The 18284-nt window shown below is 43.5% G+C and overlaps 1 protein-coding gene across 3 annotated transcripts in view; it reads left to right on the top strand.

The window, feature by feature from the left end:
* Positions 1–17537, top strand: part of SHROOM3 (shroom family member 3) — a 163953-nt gene extending 146416 nt beyond the window's left edge. For 2 of the 3 annotated variants that reach the window (XM_081332567.1, XM_081332568.1), the window contains exons 6-10: positions 4975–5823; positions 7291–7770; positions 11337–11487; positions 12420–12692; positions 14611–17537. In XM_081332567.1, the coding sequence (XP_081188693.1) occupies positions 4975–5823; positions 7291–7770; positions 11337–11487; positions 12420–12692; positions 14611–14952 (2095 nt within the window). In that variant the 3' untranslated portion in view covers positions 14953–17537. Of the gene's footprint in view, positions 1–4974; positions 5824–7290; positions 7911–11336; positions 11488–12419; positions 12693–14610 lie in introns of those variants that run through there. The other variant, XM_081332569.1, reaches the window with a different exon arrangement.
* The last annotated feature ends 747 nt before the right edge of the window (positions 17538–18284 follow it).

Below are 18284 nucleotides of genomic sequence, written 5' to 3' on the forward strand. Positions count from 1 at the left end.
AGAAAAGAGGGAAGGAAGGAAGAAAAAGAGAAGGAAGGAAAGAAGGAAGGAAGAAAAGAAAGAGTAGGAAGGAAGGAAGGAAGAAAAAGAAAAGGAAGGAAGGAGAGAGAGAAGGAAGGAAGGAAGGAAAGGGAAGGAAGGAAGAAAAAAAGGAAGGAAGGAGACAGAGAAAGAAGAAAGAAAGAAAAGTGGGAAGGAAGGAAGAAAAAGAGAAGGAAGGAAAGAAGGAAGGAAGAAAAGAAAGAGAGAAGGAAGGAAGGGAAGGAAGAAAAAGAAAAGGAAGGAAGGAGAGAGAGAAGAGAGAAGGAAGGAAGGAAAGAAGGAAGGAAAGAGGGAAGGAAGAAAGGAAGAAAAAAAGGAAGGAAGGAGAAAGAAAGAAGAAAGAAAGAGAAAAGAGGGAAGGAAGGAAGAAAAAGAGAAGGAAGAAAAGAAGGAAGGAAGAAAAGAGAGAGAAGGAAGGGAAGGAAGGAAGGAAGAAAAAGAAAAGGAAGGAAGGATAGAGAGAGAAGAGAGAAGGAAGGAAAGAGGGAAGGAAGGAAGGAAGAAAAAAAGGAAGGAAGGAGAAAGAAAAAGAAGAAAGAGAAAAGAGGGAAGGAAGGAAGAAAAAGAGAAGGAAGGAAAGAAGGAAGGAAGAAAAGAAAGAGAAGGAAGGGAAGGAAGGAAGGAAGAAAAAGAAAAGGAAGGAAGGATAGAGAGAGAAGAGAGAAGGAAGGAAAGAGGGAAGGAAGGAAGGAAGAAAAAAAGGAAGGAAGGAGAAAGAAAAAGAAGAAAGAGAAAAGAGGGAAGGAAGGAAGAAAAAGAGAAGGAAGGAAAGAAAGAGAAGGAAGGGAAGGAAGGAAGGAAGAAAAAGAAAAGGAAGGAAGGAGAGAGAGAGAAGAGAGAAGGAAGGAAGGAAAGAGGGAAGGAAGGAAGGAAGAAAAAAAGGAAGGAGAGAGAGAAAGAAGAAGAGAGAAAGAAAAGAGGGAAGGAAGGAAGAAAAAGAGAAGGAAGGAAAGAAGGAAGGAAGAAAAGAGAGAAGGAAGGAAAGGAAGGAAGGAAGAAAAAAAGGAAGGAAGGAGACAGAGAAAGAAGAAAGAAAGAAAAGTGGGAAGGAAGGAAGAAAAAGAGAAGGAAGGAAAGAAGGAAGGAAGAAAAGAAAGAGAGAAGGAAGGAAGGGAAGGAAGAAAAAGAAAAGGAAGGAAGGAGAGAGAGAAGAGGGAAGGAAGGAAAGAAGGAAGGAAAGAGGGAAGGAAGAAAGGAAGAAAAAAAGGAAGGAAGGAGAAAGAAAGAAGAAAGAAAGAGAAAAGAGGGAAGGAAGGAAGAAAAAGAGAAGGAAGAAAAGAAGGAAGGAAGAAAAGAGAGAGAAGGAAGGGAAGGAAGGAAGGAAGAAAAAGAAAAGGAAGGAAGGATAGAGAGAGAAGAGAGAAGGAAGGAAAGAGGGAAGGAAGGAAGGAAGAAAAAAAGGAAGGAAGGAGAAAGAAAAAGAAGAAAGAGAAAAGAGGGAAGGAAGGAAGAAAAAGAGAAGGAAGGAAAGAAGGAAGGAAGAAAAGAAAGAGAAGGAAGGGAAGGAAGGAAGGAAGAAAAAGAAAAGGAAGGAAGGAGAGAGAGAGAAGAGAGAAGGAAGGAAGGAAAGAGGGAAGGAAGGAAGGAAGAAAAAAAGGAAGGAGAGAGAGAAAGAAGAAGAGAGAAAGAAAAGAGGGAAGGAAGGAAGAAAAAGAGAAGGAAGGAAAGAAGGAAGGAAGAAAAGAGAGAAGGAAGGAAAGGAAGGAAGGAAGAAAAAAAGGAAGGAAGGAGACAGAGAAAGAAGAAAGAAAGAAAAGTGGGAAGGAAGGAAGAAAAAGAGAAGGAAGGAAAGAAGGAAGGAAGAAAAGAAAGAGAGAAGGAAGGAAGGGAAGGAAGAAAAAGAAAAGGAAGGAAGGAGAGAGAGAAGAGAGAAGGAAGGAAGGAAAGAAGGAAGGAAAGAGGGAAGGAAGAAAGGAAGAAAAAAAGGAAGGAAGGAGAAAGAAAGAAGAAAGAAAGAGAAAAGAGGGAAGGAAGGAAGAAAAAGAGAAGGAAGAAAAGAAGGAAGGAAGAAAAGAGAGAGAAGGAAGGGAAGGAAGGAAGGAAGAAAAAGAAAAGGAAGGAAGGATAGAGAGAGAAGAGAGAAGGAAGGAAAGAGGGAAGGAAGGAAGGAAGAAAAAAAGGAAGGAAGGAGAAAGAAAAAGAAGAAAGAGAAAAGAGGGAAGGAAGGAAGAAAAAGAGAAGGAAGGAAAGAAGGAAGGAAGAAAAGAGAGAGAAGGAAGGGAAGGAAGGAAGGAAGAAAAAGAAAAGGAAGGAAGGATAGAGAGAGAAGAGAGAAGGAAGGAAAGAGGGAAGGAAGGAAGGAAGAAAAAGAAAAGGAAGGAAGGATAGAGAGAGAAGAGAGAAGGAAGGAAAGAGGGAAGGAAGGAAGGAAGAAAAAAAGGAAGGAAGGAGAAAGAAAAAGAAGAAAGAGAAAAGAGGGAAGGAAGGAAGAAAAAGAGAAGGAAGGAAAGAAGGAAGGAAGAAAAGAAAGAGAAGGAAGGGAAGGAAGGAAGGAAGAAAAAGAAAAGGAAGGAAGGAGAGAGAGAGAAGAGAGAAGGAAGGAAGGAAAGGGAAGGAAGGAAGGAAGAAAAAAAGGAAGGAGAGAGAGAAAGAAGAAGAGAGAAAGAAAAGAGGGAAGGAAGGAAGAAAAAGAGAAGGAAGGAAAGAAGGAAGGAAGAAAAGAGAGAAGGAAGGAAAGGAAGGAAGGAAGAAAAAAAGGAAGGAAGGAGAAAGAGAAAGAAGGAAGGAAGAAAAGAGGGAAGGAAGGAAGAAAAAGAAGGAAGGAAAGAAGGAAGGAAGAAATGAAAGAGAGAAGGAAGGAAGGAAGAAAAAGAAAAGGAAGGAAGGAGAGAGAAGAGAAGGAAGGAAGGAAAGAGGGAAGGAAGGAAGGAAGAAAAAAAGGAAGGAGAGAGAGAAAGAAGAAGAGAGAAAGAAAAGAGGGAAGGAAGGAAGAAAAAGAGAAGGAAGGAAAGAAGGAAGGAAGAAAAGAAAGAGAGGGAAGGAAGGAAGGAAGAAAAAGAAAAGGAAGGAAGGAGAGAGAGAAGAGAGAAGGAAGGAAGGAAAGAGGGAAGGAAGGAAGGAAGAAAAAAAGGAAGGAAGGAGAGAGAGAAAGGAAGAAAGAAAGAAAAGAGGGAAGGAAGGAAGAAAAAGAGAAGGAAGGAAAGAAGGAAGGAAGAAAAGAGAGAAGGAAGGAAAGGAAGGAAGGAAGAAAAAAAGGAAGGAAGGAGAAAGAGAAAGAAGAAGGAAGGAAGAAAAGAGAGAGAAGGAAGGGAAGGAAGGAAGGAAGAAAAAGAAAAGGAAGGAAGGAGAGAGAGAAGAGAGAAGGAAGGAAGGAAAGAGGGAAGGAAGGAAGGAAGAAAAAGAAGGAAGAAAAGAAAGAGAAGGAAGGAAAGGGGGAAGGAAGGAAGGAAGAAAAAGAAAGAGAAGGAAAGAAAGAAGGAAGGAGGATTCAAAGAGATGCTCCTCAAATTGCATCAGCTTGAGTGAAATGCTGGCTCTGCCAGAAGAGTTGATAGGATTTCTTCCAAAACTTCCCAGTCACCTCCACTTGCTACAAACACCCTCAAATGCTTTACTTCCTCCGTAGCCTCACAAGGACTTCTATCAACCCGTAAGCTTAGCCTGTGCTAAGCCTGGCAGACTTCACAGCTGCTTCAACATTCAGAGGGAGGGCAGGTTGCTTGCAACAACATGCTTTGGGAAAGGACTCCCTTCAGATGCTTTGCATATCCCACATAATTACTGCTCCAGAATGGCAGGGAAATCATGTGAGAACTATTTCAGAATGTCATATATTAACCTAACGTATTTGTGTCCTGCTCCCTCATGGAGTTAGGGTATAGCTGGGATTTTTGATTGTGCTAAAAGTTTTGTGATTCCATCCAGTCCCCATTTGTAAAACCACTGATTTGCTGGAATGGAGATTTCGTTTATCGTTTAATATATTTGTAGCAAGGAGCTCCAGAGCACAAAAATAGACGTAAGCTGCATCTTTGCTGCACTATTTGCCCTCAGAAATGAAAGCATTAACTGTACCCCAAGCAAGGAACCAATTCACACAGACTAAAGGTAAAGGTTTCCCCTGGCTTGTCATGTCTGACTCTAGCCTAGGGGTAGGCAACCGTGGCTCTTTTATGACTCGTGGACTTCAACTCCCAGAATTCCTGAGCCGGCATGGCTCAGCTTGGAAACTCTCCCTTTCCCCTCAGCGTGGCTGGCTCAGGAATTCTGGGAGTTGAAGTCCACAAGTCATAAAACATCCAAGGATGCCTACCCCTGCAAGCCAGCATTGTCCGAAGATGCTTCTGTGGTCATGTGGCCAGCATGACTATACTCCAAGGCGCATGGAACGCTATCACCTTCCCAAACATGCGATGTGGGCAGGAGCTGAGGCAAGTAACCCGGGAGCTCACTCCATTGTGCAACGATCGGGTTTCAAACGTGGGCGGTCGACTTTCCAGCTGACAAGCCCAGTGTCTTTAACCGCTGAGCCGTCATGCTCCCTTTTCAGACAGTCTATGAAACAGTAAACAACTGTTTAATCAAGGAACCACCTGCCAACATTGACAGGGCAAGCCTTTAGTATATAAAATGAGAGCAAACCCCAGTCTCTTCTAGCACTGATGATGTTACCTAGTTCGGTCATGCCAATAAGCCACATTATTGAACCGTAAACGTAATTATTCACCATTGCCTATTTTACTGGTGTTGCTTCACTGTGGACAAGTTCACTGTGAAGGCTCTGTGAACAGAGAACATTTCCACACGAGCAGACGTGTTGGGAGATGTTAAAGCACTGCTTAATTACTTCCCTTATAAGGGTCACCTCCACGGCTATTTTTAAAAATGATTTCTGCTCGAATTGCGGAGTGCTTTTTCTCCCCTCCTTTTTTAAAAAAAATTTTATTTCACTTTGAGAAAACTGTTTTCTTGCTCTCTCGCTCTCTCTCCTAGGTCGTTTGGCAGTAGCAAAAGAAGCCACCTGGAAAAATCGGCGTTCACGCAATACCGTCCTCATCACAGCAGTGAGAATGTCGGCAGCTCGGCGCCACCCGCAGAGAAACAGAAGGTCCCTGATATTCTCAGGCATCACAGCCGGACGTCGGCCTTTGTCTCCCCTTGCCCAGATATGAAGGAGAAGCATTCTGATGCCAAACAAGGCTTCAGACGGGTCACTCCTTCCAAATCTAGCTACTCTTCCCGCAGTTCAGCATCCTCCACCCCGACTCTTCCCGACTTTTCAGCTGCTGGAGACAACGCGCTCACAAGATGGCCGCCCAGGACTGACAAAGAAGAGAATAGCAAAGCTCAGGTCCACGTCCTGGACGGTGTCAGTTACCCAGGCAAGGAGCCAGCAGACGAAACAGCTTGGAGATCTAGGTCTATTCTGTCTCAAAGACAACCCCCACCTAAAATCAAGTGGGGTAGGGAGGAGAACCATCCAAAGAGCTCCATTTCTGTTCAAACATCTGGACAGAAGGCTTTCCAACAGTGGCATGGCATCCCCTCTAAGAATAGTTCCTTCTCAGAGCCAGAATCTCTCTCCAGCCAAGGAAGGTTGTCCCTTCGCATCTCAGAAACCTACCTCCAGATGTCCCCGCCACTGTTCTGTCAAGAAGAGGACAACGATGACGTTTTTATCCCAGAAGCACAGGCTCATCCTATGGGTGCTATCGCAGAATATCCACCCCCTCCTCCGGAGAGTCCCAGGGACAGCCTAGAAGAATTTCCATCTCCGCCCCCAAGTGTGGTATTAGAAGAGGATGACCCGGGATCAGACAGAGAGGAGAAGATAACCACAAGGTAGGGCGGTGACTTTTAAGTGACTTTTAAAGTCACTGCAGTGACTTTTCCAGTTCTTTCTACTCTTTGTACAGAATGTGGGGTCCTTAGGGCTTTCTGAGTTGGGTTGTTTTCTTGCAGACGTTTCATTATCCAACCAGGAGAAGTGACATGACCAATTTTCACATTTACGTTGCAGCATCCCCGTGGTCACATGATCAGAATTCAGATGCTGGGTGACAGGGATGGGATGGGGTGGAATAGAATAGAATAGAATAGAATAGAATAGAATAGAATAGAATAGAATAGAATAGAATAGAAGAATAGAATAGAATAGAATAGAATAGAATAGAATAGAATATAGAATAGAATATAGAATAGAATATAGAATGGAATGGGATGGAATAGAATAGAATAGAATAGAATAGAATAGAATAGAATAGAATAGAATAGAATAGAATAGAATAGAATAGAATAGAATAGAATAGAATAGAATAGAATATGGAATGGAATGGAATGGAATGGAATGGAATGGAATGGAATGGAATGGAATGGAATGGAAATAGAACAGAATAGAATAGAATATGGAATGGGATAGGATAGGATAGGATAGGATAGGATTACAGGATGGAATAGAATGGAATGGAATAGAATATAGAATGGAATGGGATAGAATAGAATAGAATAGAATAGAATAGAATAGAATAGAATAGAATAGAATAGAATAGAATAGAATAGAATAGAATAGAATAGAATAGAAAATTGAATTGAATTGAATTGAATTGAATTGAATTGAATTGAATTGAATTGAATTGAATTATTGGCCAAGAGTGATTGGACACACAAGGAATTTGTCTCCGGTGCACAAGCTCTCAGAATACCTACAAACAACAATGTAATATAGTCAGTCTACATACAAACATACAAACAACATTTACATACAAACAACAAGATAATATAAGCATATGATACTAATAGAAGAAGGTAGTAGAAAAGATAATAATACAGCCATACCACATGGATATGTATCCCTAGACCAGACATGTCAAACACAAGGCCCGGGGGCCAGATCCGGCCCGTGAAGTGGTTTCATGTGGCCTGCGAAGCCATCCTGGAAACAGTGAGGGAACGGCCCCCACCGCCTTGGCCCTGGCCCAGAGACCCTCCTTCTGCCAGAGACCCTCAGATCTGTCCCATTCCTGCCCAGGCCCCCATAGGCACCCTGGATGCGAACGATGTAGAGCTGGCCATGCCCACCCAGTAGGCCATACGCACTCTGGCCACACCCACCCAGTAGGCCACGCCCACCCGGCCCCTTGAGGGCAACCGCAATGCTGATGCGGCCCTCGATGAAATTGAGTTTGACACCCCTGCCCTAGACATAGGAAATATAGCCATACAACATGGGTAAATATCCTTAGACATAAAGACAGGACCGTGATAATTAGGCTGTATAAAATTGTTATCTTTTCTGCTCCTTATGAACAGGAACCTCAAAGCTTTCTCCAGGGACTTCAGTGTGAAGGAGAAACCAGGACCGGATTTCCTCAGGACCAACATTTCTCCATCGGTCGGGTCTTCCGAGCCCAAAGCTGTTGGACCCACTGCTTCTCCGGAAGCCCAAGAGCGCCACACTGCCATTGAAGGAACGGTTGAGAAGGCCCCTTCTCAAGAAGCGGCAACGGCAAATGGGGAATCTGAGAAGAAGGAGCTCCGTCTGAAGAAGAATCAAAGGAAAGAGAAAACGCGGGAGGATCTGAAGGAGGAGTCCTTAGCTAAGGAAATTGTGCACAAGGACAAGTCGCTGTGTAGCGTCCTGGATCCTGATTCGAAGATGAAAACTACGATGGATCTCATGGAGGGGATTTTCCCCAGAGGACCCAGGGTGCTTAAAGAAAGTGCAAAGAAGAGAATAATGCAGAAAAGGATAAACGATTCTGCCTGTAATTTCTCTCCAGCTGGCAACAAGTAAGCTTCTTTTTAAGTTTTTGCTCCAGGTGTCCTTTTGTAATTTATTAGCTATTCATAAATAAATAAATAAATAAATAAAATAAACCTTTATTGTCAAAGTACAACATGTGTACATTGAGATTAGCTGAGCCTTCCCCCCGTGCTCTCTCCCCCCAACACACAGTGACAACAAACCCTCCATCCCACCACACTATGTGAACCAACTACACCACACACCGGCCTCCCAAGTCAATTCTGCATAAGATTATGTCCCATTTAAAAGCCTAACAGCCCACGGATAAAAGCTATTTTTCAGCCTGTTGGTACGGCTGGCTATATTCCTATATCTCCTACCGGATGGTAGGAGAGTAAAGAGATACCGTCCAGGGTGTGAGTCATTCCTGAGAATCTTCCTCACTCTTCCAAGGCAACGAGCCCTGGCGATGTCATCCAGTGGTGTCAGAGAACAGCCCACAATGTCTTGTGCTGTGCTCACTACCCTCTGTAATACTTTCCTATCCGCGGCTGTCAGACCAGCATACCAGACCACAATACCATACGAGAGGACGCTCTCTATGGTAGACCGGTAAAAGAGGGTCATTAGCTGTTGTTCTACCCTGTTCTTCCGCAAGATCCTAAGAAAGTGAAGCCTCTGTTGGGCCTTTCTAGCCACCTGGGTTGTGTTAACTTTCCAGGTCAGATCTTCACAGAGGTAGACTCCCAGAAATTTAAAGGAGGAAACTCTCTCTACACAGTCCTCCCCGATGTAAAGTGGGGCAGGTTCCTCCTTTTTTCTCCGGAAGTCTAACACCATCTCTTTCGTCTTGCCGAAGAGGGAAAGTTGTTGGGATATTCAGGGAAAGTTGTTGGGATATTGGTGGTCCAATATTAATCACTGTCCATCTTGAATACATAACGGAAGGAGGAAGCTTTAGAGTTCCCAAGGTTAACACTATCTATTCTATAGGGTAGGACTGTCTATATTTGACTACATCGGACTATATATTTGTTGGCTCATCCACTTGTCTTTTGCCGTTTACATTAAAAACGAAGTTTTTAAGAAGAGACTGGACAGCCATTTGTCTGAAATGGTATAGGGCAGGGGTAGGCAACCTTGGCTCTTTTATGACTCGTGGACTTCAACTCCCAGAATTCCTGAGCCAGCATAGGAGAACCATGGCCCCTTCATGACTTGTGCACTTCAACTCCCAGAATTCCTGAGCCAGCACGGCTCAGCATGGAAACCTCTCCCTTTCCCCTCAGCATGGCTGGCTCAGGAATTCTGGGAGTTGAAGTCCATGAGTCATAAAAGAGCCAAGGTTGCCTACCCCTGGTATAGGGTTTCCTGCCTGAGCAGGGGGCTGGACTAGATGACTTCCAAGGTCCCTTCCAATTATTATTATTATTATTTATTGTTGTTGTTGTTTAGCCTTCTGAAACAGGACGTTACTGTGCGGTTGTCAAAGGTGCTGGATTGTGAGAAGACCCAAGCTCTTGTCCTCCCCAGTCACTCCCCCTCAGCCCTAATCAGCATGAGGGTCTGGAACAAGCTACCTCATTAATCTCTTGTTTGCCTCAGGCGTTGATTGATAGCTTCACTGGAAGAATTAGGCCAAGCAGACTCTGCAGGATAAACACGAAGAAAAGCAATCACAGCCTATCTCAGGGGTCTTCAAACTTTTGCCCTTTTATGACCTGTGGACTTCAACTCCCAGAATTCCTCTGGGTGAGGAATTCTGGGAGTTGAAGTCCACAAATCGTAAAAGGGCCATGTTTGAAGACCCCTGACCTATCTGAGTTTCTGAAAATGGGCCTAAATATTCTATAGTCGGGTTCTTAGGAAAATAAGCCCTTGGGGAATCCTTAAAAGGCTGGCCTCTTAGATTGCTTTGTTTTGTGTTTTGTGTTTTATTTTGTTTTGTTTGGTAGGAATAGCCTCACAACCAGCCCATCATTTCAGATCTATATGCTACAACAGGGTTCAGCTGAACTTTTGTTCCCCCTATTATCTCTGTAGCAAATGGCGCTTTTTGCCTAAATGTTATCTGCCAAAGATTTGGTTTTTTTTAAAAGTTGTGCATTCTGTGCTGCGGTTTTAAGTGGAATGAATAGAGTAAAAAAGGAAATAACAGGTAATCCTTGACTTACGACCACAGTTGAGCTTTCTGTTGTTAAGCGAGACAGTTCTTAAGTGGGTTTTGCCCCATTTTACGACCTCTCTTGCCATGGTTGTTAAGTGAATCGCTGCAGTTGCTAAGTTAGTAACACTCTTGTTAAGTGAAACTGGCTTCCCCCATTGACTGTGCTTGTCAGAAAGCCGCAAAAGCTGATCACATGAACCCGGGGCACTGCAACCGTCATAAGTGTGAAACAGTTGCCAAGCCTCCAAATTTTGATCACGTGACCATGGGGATGCTGACCCTCAATGAAATTGAGTTTGACACCCCTGTTGTAGGTCATCTAGTCCTATCCCCTGCTCTGAGATATGCTTGCCCATGATTTCCTTTTGCAGTGTGCAATTTGAATAAGAGGGATAAGGAAGCCTTAAAGTTTTCATTTCGATTCCTGTGCTAAGAAAGGAGGATTAAATGCTTTATGATACCTCTGTGTAAGTTCTCTGTTCACTTGAAATTAAACCTGAGAATCAAGTTTCTGCAGAAATATGGAATTCTTTAAGAGATTAATGAATGGGGAGATCCTTGGAAGTAAAAAAAAAAAAGATAGTTAGCTTGCACCCTCCAGTGGTGGTCTGGTGTTACCATCAAGGTCCTTGAAGAACATGTCTATGATAATAGAATAACAGACTGGAGACCCTATGCCATTTCAGACAAATGTTTGTCCAATCTCTTCTTAAAAACTTCCAGTGTTGGAGCACCCACAACTTCTGGAGGCTAATTGTTCCACTGGTTAATTGTTCTAAATGTCCAGAAATTTCTCCTTATTTCTAGGTTGCTTCTCTCCTTGGTTAGTTTCCATCTGTTGCTTCTTGTCCTGCCTTCAGGTGCTTTGGAGAATAGCTTGACCCCTTCTTCTTTGTGGCAACCTCTGAGATATCGGAAGACTCCTAGCATGTCACCTGTAGTCCTTTTCATTCAACTAAACATACCCAATTCCTGCAACCGTTCTTCATATGTTTTAGCCTCCAGCCCCTTAATCATCCTTGTTGCTCTTCTCTGCACTCTTTCTGGAGTCCTAACATCTTTTTTTTTCATATTGTAGCAACTCAAACTGGATGCAATATTCCAAATAGGATCCTACCAAGGCATAAAATGGTAGTAATACTTCACATCACTTTTAAATTGATGTCAATCAGCATTCATGGCCCCCATCTGGACACCTTCAGTGTCTGTAATTTCCACCTTGCCATGATCACCTTTGAGACCTCTGAAAGTTTAGGTTCTTAACTGGGAGGTTGACCAATTGATATAAGCTGAGATTTAATTCTCAAAGCAACTCACAATCAGAAAGAAAAACTCATTTCTTGCCCATCCACAGTAGCTCCACAACGTATTTTAATTGGCACAAGAAGGCCAAAAATATTCCTCTACATTCCCATTTATATATTTGCTCTCAACTGTGTCTAGGAATGAAAAAAAGGAAGCTGCTATAATGCCGGTCACCTGCCCGACGTACTACAGTGTGTCTGTACCCAAAGCTGAACTCTTGAATAAAATCAAGAATTTGCCTGAAGAAGCAGGTGGAGATGATGAACAGGTGGACATCAATGAGAAGAAGGTGAGTTTTGAGCATGTCCAGTGCAGAAGGGACTGGCATACTCTTAAGCAGAGCTGTGTGAATCCGAAGACATCTGTGGAATCAAGCGATTTCCATTGAAATGACAAAAGCAGCATGCCACTGTTGGATGTAAGCTCCACCTTTTCACAGTGCATGCACGAAAGGGGCGGGGCCTGTACTGCACTGATGAAATGCTACTGTCATTTGACTTACCTTGCAATGTTAAGAGAGAGAGAGAGAGGGATGGATGGATAGAGATAGATAGATAGATAGATAGATAGATAGATAGATAGATAGATAGATAGATAGATAGATAGATAGATAGACAGACAGACAGACAGATATGGATAGTTGGATGGATGGTAGATATAGATAGATGATAGATAGATAGATAGATAGATAGATAGATAGATAGATAGATAGATAGATAGATAGAAGGATGGATGGATAGATCTAGATAGATGGATGGATAGATAGATATAGGTAGGTAGGTAGATAGATAGATAGATAGATAGATAGATAGATAGATAGATAGATAGATAAAATGGATGTATGGATGGATAGATCTACATGGATAGTAGATAGATCTAGAGCAATGGATGGATAGATGGATGATAAATAGACAGACAGATATATATATATATATATATATATATATATATATATATATATATATATATATATATATATATATATATATATATATATATATATATATATATATATATATATATATATATAAATCTCTACCTACCTACTACCTACCTACCTATCTACTATCCATCTATCTAGATCTATCCATCCATACATCCTTTTATCTATCTATCTATCTATCTATCTATCTATCTATCTATCTATCTATCGAGATCACTCATAGGTTGTTAGTTTGCCTCCCAGTGGTGACTGATTTCTGTTTGCTTATTATCAACCAGGCCGAACTCATCCAGAGCTTGACCCACAAACTGGAGACTCTGAAGGAGGCCAAGGAGAGCCTACTAGCAGACGTCAAGCTCAACAACACCTTGGGAGAGGAAGTGGAAGCACTGATCAGTGGTCTCTGCAAGCCCAACGAATTTGACAAGTACCGAATGTTCATTGGAGACCTGGATAAGGTGGTCAGCCTCTTGCTTTCCCTGTCAGGACGCCTGGCTCGAGTGGAGAACGTTCTCAGCAGCCTTGGCGAAGATGCGGATAAACAAGAATGGGTACGGCAATTTTCCAACGTCACGGGTAGTCCTCAGCCTACGACCACCACTGAGCCCAAAGTTTCCATGGCTAAGCCAGACGGTTGTTAAATGGGTTTTGCCCCATTTTACGACCTTTCTTGCCACCGTTGTTAAGTGAGTCGCTGCGGTTGTTAAGTTAGTAACACGGTTGTTAAGTGAATCTTGACTTTGGTTGTCAGGAGGTCCCGACAAGTGATCACATGATCCTGGGACACTTCAGTTGTCAAAAATACAAGTTAGTTACCAAGGGTCTGAATTTTGATCACGTGACCATGGGGAGGCTAAAAAGATGGTCAGTCTGAAAAACGGTCATACATCAGGTTTTACGGTGCCACTGTCACTAAACAAACTTGTAAGCTGAGGACTATATAGGGCAGGGGTAGGCAACCTTGGCTCTTTATGACTCGTGGACTTCAACTCCCAGAATTCCTGAGCCAGCATGGCTCAGCTTGGAAACTCTCCCTTTCCCCTCAGCACGGCTGGCTCAGGAATTCTGGGAGTTGAAGTCCACGAGTCATAAAGTGGCCTAGGCCTAGGCCAGGGGTAGGCAACTTTGGCTCTTTTATGACTCGTGGACTTCAACTCCCAGAAGTCCTGAGCCAGCATGGCTCAGCTTGGAAACTCTCCCTTTCCCCTCAGCACGGCTGGCTCAGGAATTCTGGGAGTTGAAGTCCACAAGTCATAGAGCGGCCTAGGCCTAGGCCAGGGGTAGGCAACCTTGGCTCTTTTATGACTCGGGGACTTCAACTCCCAAACTTCCTGACAGTTAGAACAATTTAACCAGTGGAACAACCTGCCTCCAGAAGCGGTGAATGCTCCAACACTGTAAGTTTTTAAGAAGAGACTGGACAGCCATTTGTCTGACATGGTATAGGGTTTCCTCCTTGAGCAGGGGTTGGACTAAAAGACCTCCAAGGTCCCTTCCAACTCTGTTATTCTGTTAAAAGCAGCTGTTTGGAACAATGCAGAAAAGGGAAGTGCCCAGAGCAGGCCTAAATGGCTAAATTTTGCATGGAGAACACAGCTGAGATGTGTATTCAAATGGGCCAAGCCAGATGCTAAAGAGATGAGTAAACCCATACTGTCATGGTTCCAATAAATGAGACATTTATGAGTTTTCCTTTGTGTCGACTAGTGGGGTGTGTGTGTACAAGTAAGTTTCAGGCACTCTCCTTGGCGTTTAATCATGCCTTGATCAAGTAGGAGAGAAGCAACCTAGAACTAAGGAGAAACTTCCTGACAGTTGGAACAATTAACCAGTGGAACAACCTGCCTCCAGAAGCGGTGAATGCTCCAACACTGGAAGTTTTTAAGAAGAGATTGGACAACCATTTGTCTGAAATGATATAGGGTATCCTCCTTGAGCAGGGGTTGGACTTTTTTGTTGTTGTTGTTATTATTATTATTATTAGCCTGTGCTTAGAGCAGACATGTCAAACACAAGGCCCGGGGGCCGGATCCGGCCCGCGAAGTGGTTTCATGTGGCCCGCGAAGCCATCCTGGAAACAGTGAGGGAACGGCCCCCACTGCCTTGGCCCTGGCCCAGAGACCCTCCTTCTGCCAGAGACCCTCAGATCTGTCCCACTCCTGCCCAGGCCCCCATAGGCACCCTTGATGTGAACGATGTAGAGCTGGCCACGCCCACCCAGTAGGCCATACCCACTCTAGCCACACCCACCCAGTAGGCCACGCCCACCCTGGCCATGCCCACCCGGCCCCCTGAGGGCAACCGCAATGCTGATGCGGCCCTCAGTGAAATTGAGTTTGACACCCCTGGCTTAGAGCGTCCGTTCTGGAAATCTCAGGTTACCACAGGAACCCACATTGTACCAGAGCTGCAGGGATGAACTTTTCATTTGTCTCTCTCCTCCCCCACCCCTGATTTTTCCTCTCCCAGGATTCTCTGAACGAAAAGCGGAAGATGTTAGCAGGCCAGCATGAAGATGCCCGTGAGCTGAAGGAGAACCTGGACCGCCGAGAACGTGTGGTCTTGGACATCCTGTGCAGTTACCTGTCCGAAGAGCAGCTTCAAGACTACCAGCACTTTGTCAAGATGAAATCGGGGCTGCTGATAGAACAGCGGGAACTGGATGACAAGATCAAACTCGGGCAGGAACAACTCAAGTGCCTCTTAGACAGCCTCCCCGCAGGATACTTCCCCGACATCAAAACAGCCACGGAGCCTCCGGTGACCCCGGGGATCAACTCTGAGCGCAGATCTACCCCGTCTTTCCTCTGACCTTCTCCAGTCGAAGCCCGCATTTAAACCACGAAACAAAACAAAAAAAACACGCCCAAAACGTCTTGCATTTATTTAATCAGACACAGAGTTTAACTTTTGACGTGGAAGATGGATTCATTTTTATTTTTTTCTGATTCACCTAGGGAACTCGTGAACAGCCACGAAGGCTGTGCGTTTCGTTTTCTTTTTCCCCACCCACCCCCTCCCAAGGGTGCTTTTTTTTTTTTTTTTCAAAGGCAGCCGGACTTTTGTGTTGTTTTTTTTTTCCTCAAAAGACGTTTTGCTTCATCTCCAAGAAGCTTCCTCGGTTCCGAAGTTGAATTCTGGGATGAGAAGCGAAAGGTCTTTTGAGGAAAAAAACAAAAGCCCGATTGTCTTTTGAAAAAAAAAAAAAAGCAACTTCAAGATCTGGATGATTGAGAAGCTCCGTAGACATTTACGTTTCCCCCCCCCCTCCTTCTATCTGCAATCACAGCAAATCTGGAGCACATGAGAAGGGAGGACTCTGTTCTAGTGGCTCAAAGTAACCCAGCCTTGTGTCCTGGGAACACTGCTTCGAGTTCGAGTCGTGCCCATTAAGGGAGCTCCAACTTAAATTATGAAGGATCTACAACAATGAAGCCTTAATTAAAATACTGAAGAGTCCTCTGCTGTGTCTTGAACAATATTTATATTTTTTAAAGCTAGGAGACGGAATTCCGTAAAGATTTTTGTACATAAACGAACTGGTGGTTCGATTCTACTTCCAACGGCGCTGGGAGGCCGGGGTATGGTTTTTAATTTTTGTGTGTGCGCTTAACAACAACAAAAAGAAGCATCTTCCCCACACACACACACACACACACAAAAGGGGAGGGGCAAACAACCTAATGGCAGCACACCCTGGTTTGGAGCAGCTGTGCAGATGATGCTGAAGGACAGACCGAAAAAGGCTTCAAGCTCCCGAGTCAGGGATTCCTCGTGCACACAAATATTGACATGCAGCGAGTTAAATTTGTGCTTAGCAGCTCGAAAATGGGACGCAGATCCAGATTCACATTGGCAGAAGGCAGGAAGTTCTCGGTTTTATGGGATGGGGAAATCCCCCATTCTGGCTCTTGCGGGCAAGGAGTTGCCCGCTTACGAATCCATGAGAACTGCTTGCCTTCCCAGCATTGTACGCAGAGGAGACCTCTCTGCCCAATTTTTTTTTTATGCTCAGCAGCATCCCGCTAGGTTGATGAGCGAGATGCATAGGCATAGACTGTCTCTCTACCCACAATGCACCAGGCAGGCGATGGGTGGGGCGGGAGGACCTCTCCCTTTGAACCTCCCCTGAAGGGTACTCGAGAATGTTTTTGCACAGCAAAATACTGTCTTCCAAGACTGCGATGTGAGACCCAACACAACACAGCACTTGTGTGAACAATACAACTCAGGAGTCAGCACGACACAGAAGCTTCTTCCTAAATTTTCCCGCGTGACTGTTTAAAAACAATAAAAGTCGGAACACACGCCGCCTGCAAATGGTCGGAGAGTTTTTTCAAGGTGTTTCCCCCCCCATCTCTTTATTTATAGATACCGGTATGTTTTGTTTTTTTAAAAGGACAAACAAAATCCTTGGTTGTTTCTAAACACTGTGGTTCTTCGTTTTTGCTAACCTCTTTGGCTTGGACTTTCTGTAAAAGCGATCCAAAACTAAGATAACGTAGCACAAGGTGGACTGAATTGACAGTCACACAGCCTCTTGTTTCAATCAAAAAAGGATTTATTTTTTTCCTTCTTAGTTCAATCCTAAGGATTTCTTCCTAATTTATTACAGCAGGAAAGTCGTTTCCTATTTCTATATTGTGTATGCACTTGGAACTGTCACTCTACACGACTCTACCTTGCTTTAGATCTGGGCTTCCCAACCTTAGCAACTTTGAAGACACGTGGACTTCAACACCCAGAATTCCCCAGGCAGCATAGGAGTTGAAGTCCATGGCTCTGAAAGGCATGCCAAAGTTGGGAAACCTTGCATTAGATCACGGGGGTCTCCAAACTTGGGAACTTTTAAGACTTGTGTGGTTTCAATTCCCAGAATTCCCCAGCCAGCCATGATGCCTGAGGAATTCTGGGAGCTGAAATCCAGAAGTCTTAAAATTGCAAGTTTGGAGACTCCCGCTATAGATAAATTCAAGGGGCAAGAATGTATGTGATAATCTCTAAAGCAGCACCTGTTTCTTAAAGCTTTATGCTGGGCTATGACTGTAATAAAAATGTGATGAAGATGATGATAAATCAAGATATTCCTAGTAAATGATCTGCAGGGGGTAGCCAAGGTTTACCTCTTCTTCACCCAACCTCAACTTACTTATTCCTTCTGCTTGCCCTTTTAGGTCCTTTAGGCCTCAAAAACGGCCAGCTGAAGGAAAAACCTTTTAAAATGGCAAGGGAAGGGTAGGGATGTGATAAGAAAGGATGAGAAAAAAAGAAGATGGCAACCCTTGCTTTAATGAGGTCTATGAGCAGAAAATGGGAGCCCTGTCTCTGTTTCAGAATGTGTAGTTTCACTAAAGTAAAATTACTAAAAAAAATGGAATATATTTTAAGAGCGTTAATTCTGGATATTTTTATTTTTGTAACGCCTATGTAAGAAGAGTCTCAATGTTATAAAGCAGTTAGTCTCTCATTTTTTCTTAAAACAACAACAAAATAACCAGATTCCCTCGTCTGGGTTTGCACACTGCATTAAACTATGGTTTATTTAACCCTGGGTGGTTTGCTAAACCATAACAACATGGTCCATACATAACAGTGTTATAAGCTATGGTTTATAAACCACAGGGGTTAAATTTATGCAATACTTACCTAAGCCAATAACAGATCACATTAAGGCATACTATAATGTGTGAACCTGGTTGATGCATTTTCTTTTTTTTTTTTAATGAAGCCTGTTGACTCAAAGAATCATCTTATGGTTGCTAAAGATATGCAAGTTCAACATTCGGCAAAAATACAGAGGTATCCCTGTCGGTTCTTTGGTTCTCTTTGTGTTTGGCTGTTTTCCTGCAGACGTTTCATTACCCAACTAGGTAGCATCATCAGTGCTGGTAAAGGATGGGGTTTGTTCTCAGTTTATATGCGATGGCTTGCCCTATTAGTGTTGGTACCAACAGTGTTACATATTTGTATGCAAACAGAGAGCAGAACCCCACTCTTTCTAGCACTGATGATGTTACCTAGTTGGGTAATGAAATGTCTGCAGGAAAACAGCCAAGCTCAGAGAGAATCAAGAACTCCACAGTTCAATCTTGAACTACAAATACTTTCTGTTACCAGTGCAGAGATACCAGTGGAATCACAGG

This window comes from Vipera berus (genome assembly GCF_964194415.1).
Source record: "Vipera berus genome assembly, chromosome: 7".
Lineage (NCBI taxonomy): Eukaryota > Metazoa > Chordata > Lepidosauria > Squamata > Viperidae > Vipera > Vipera berus.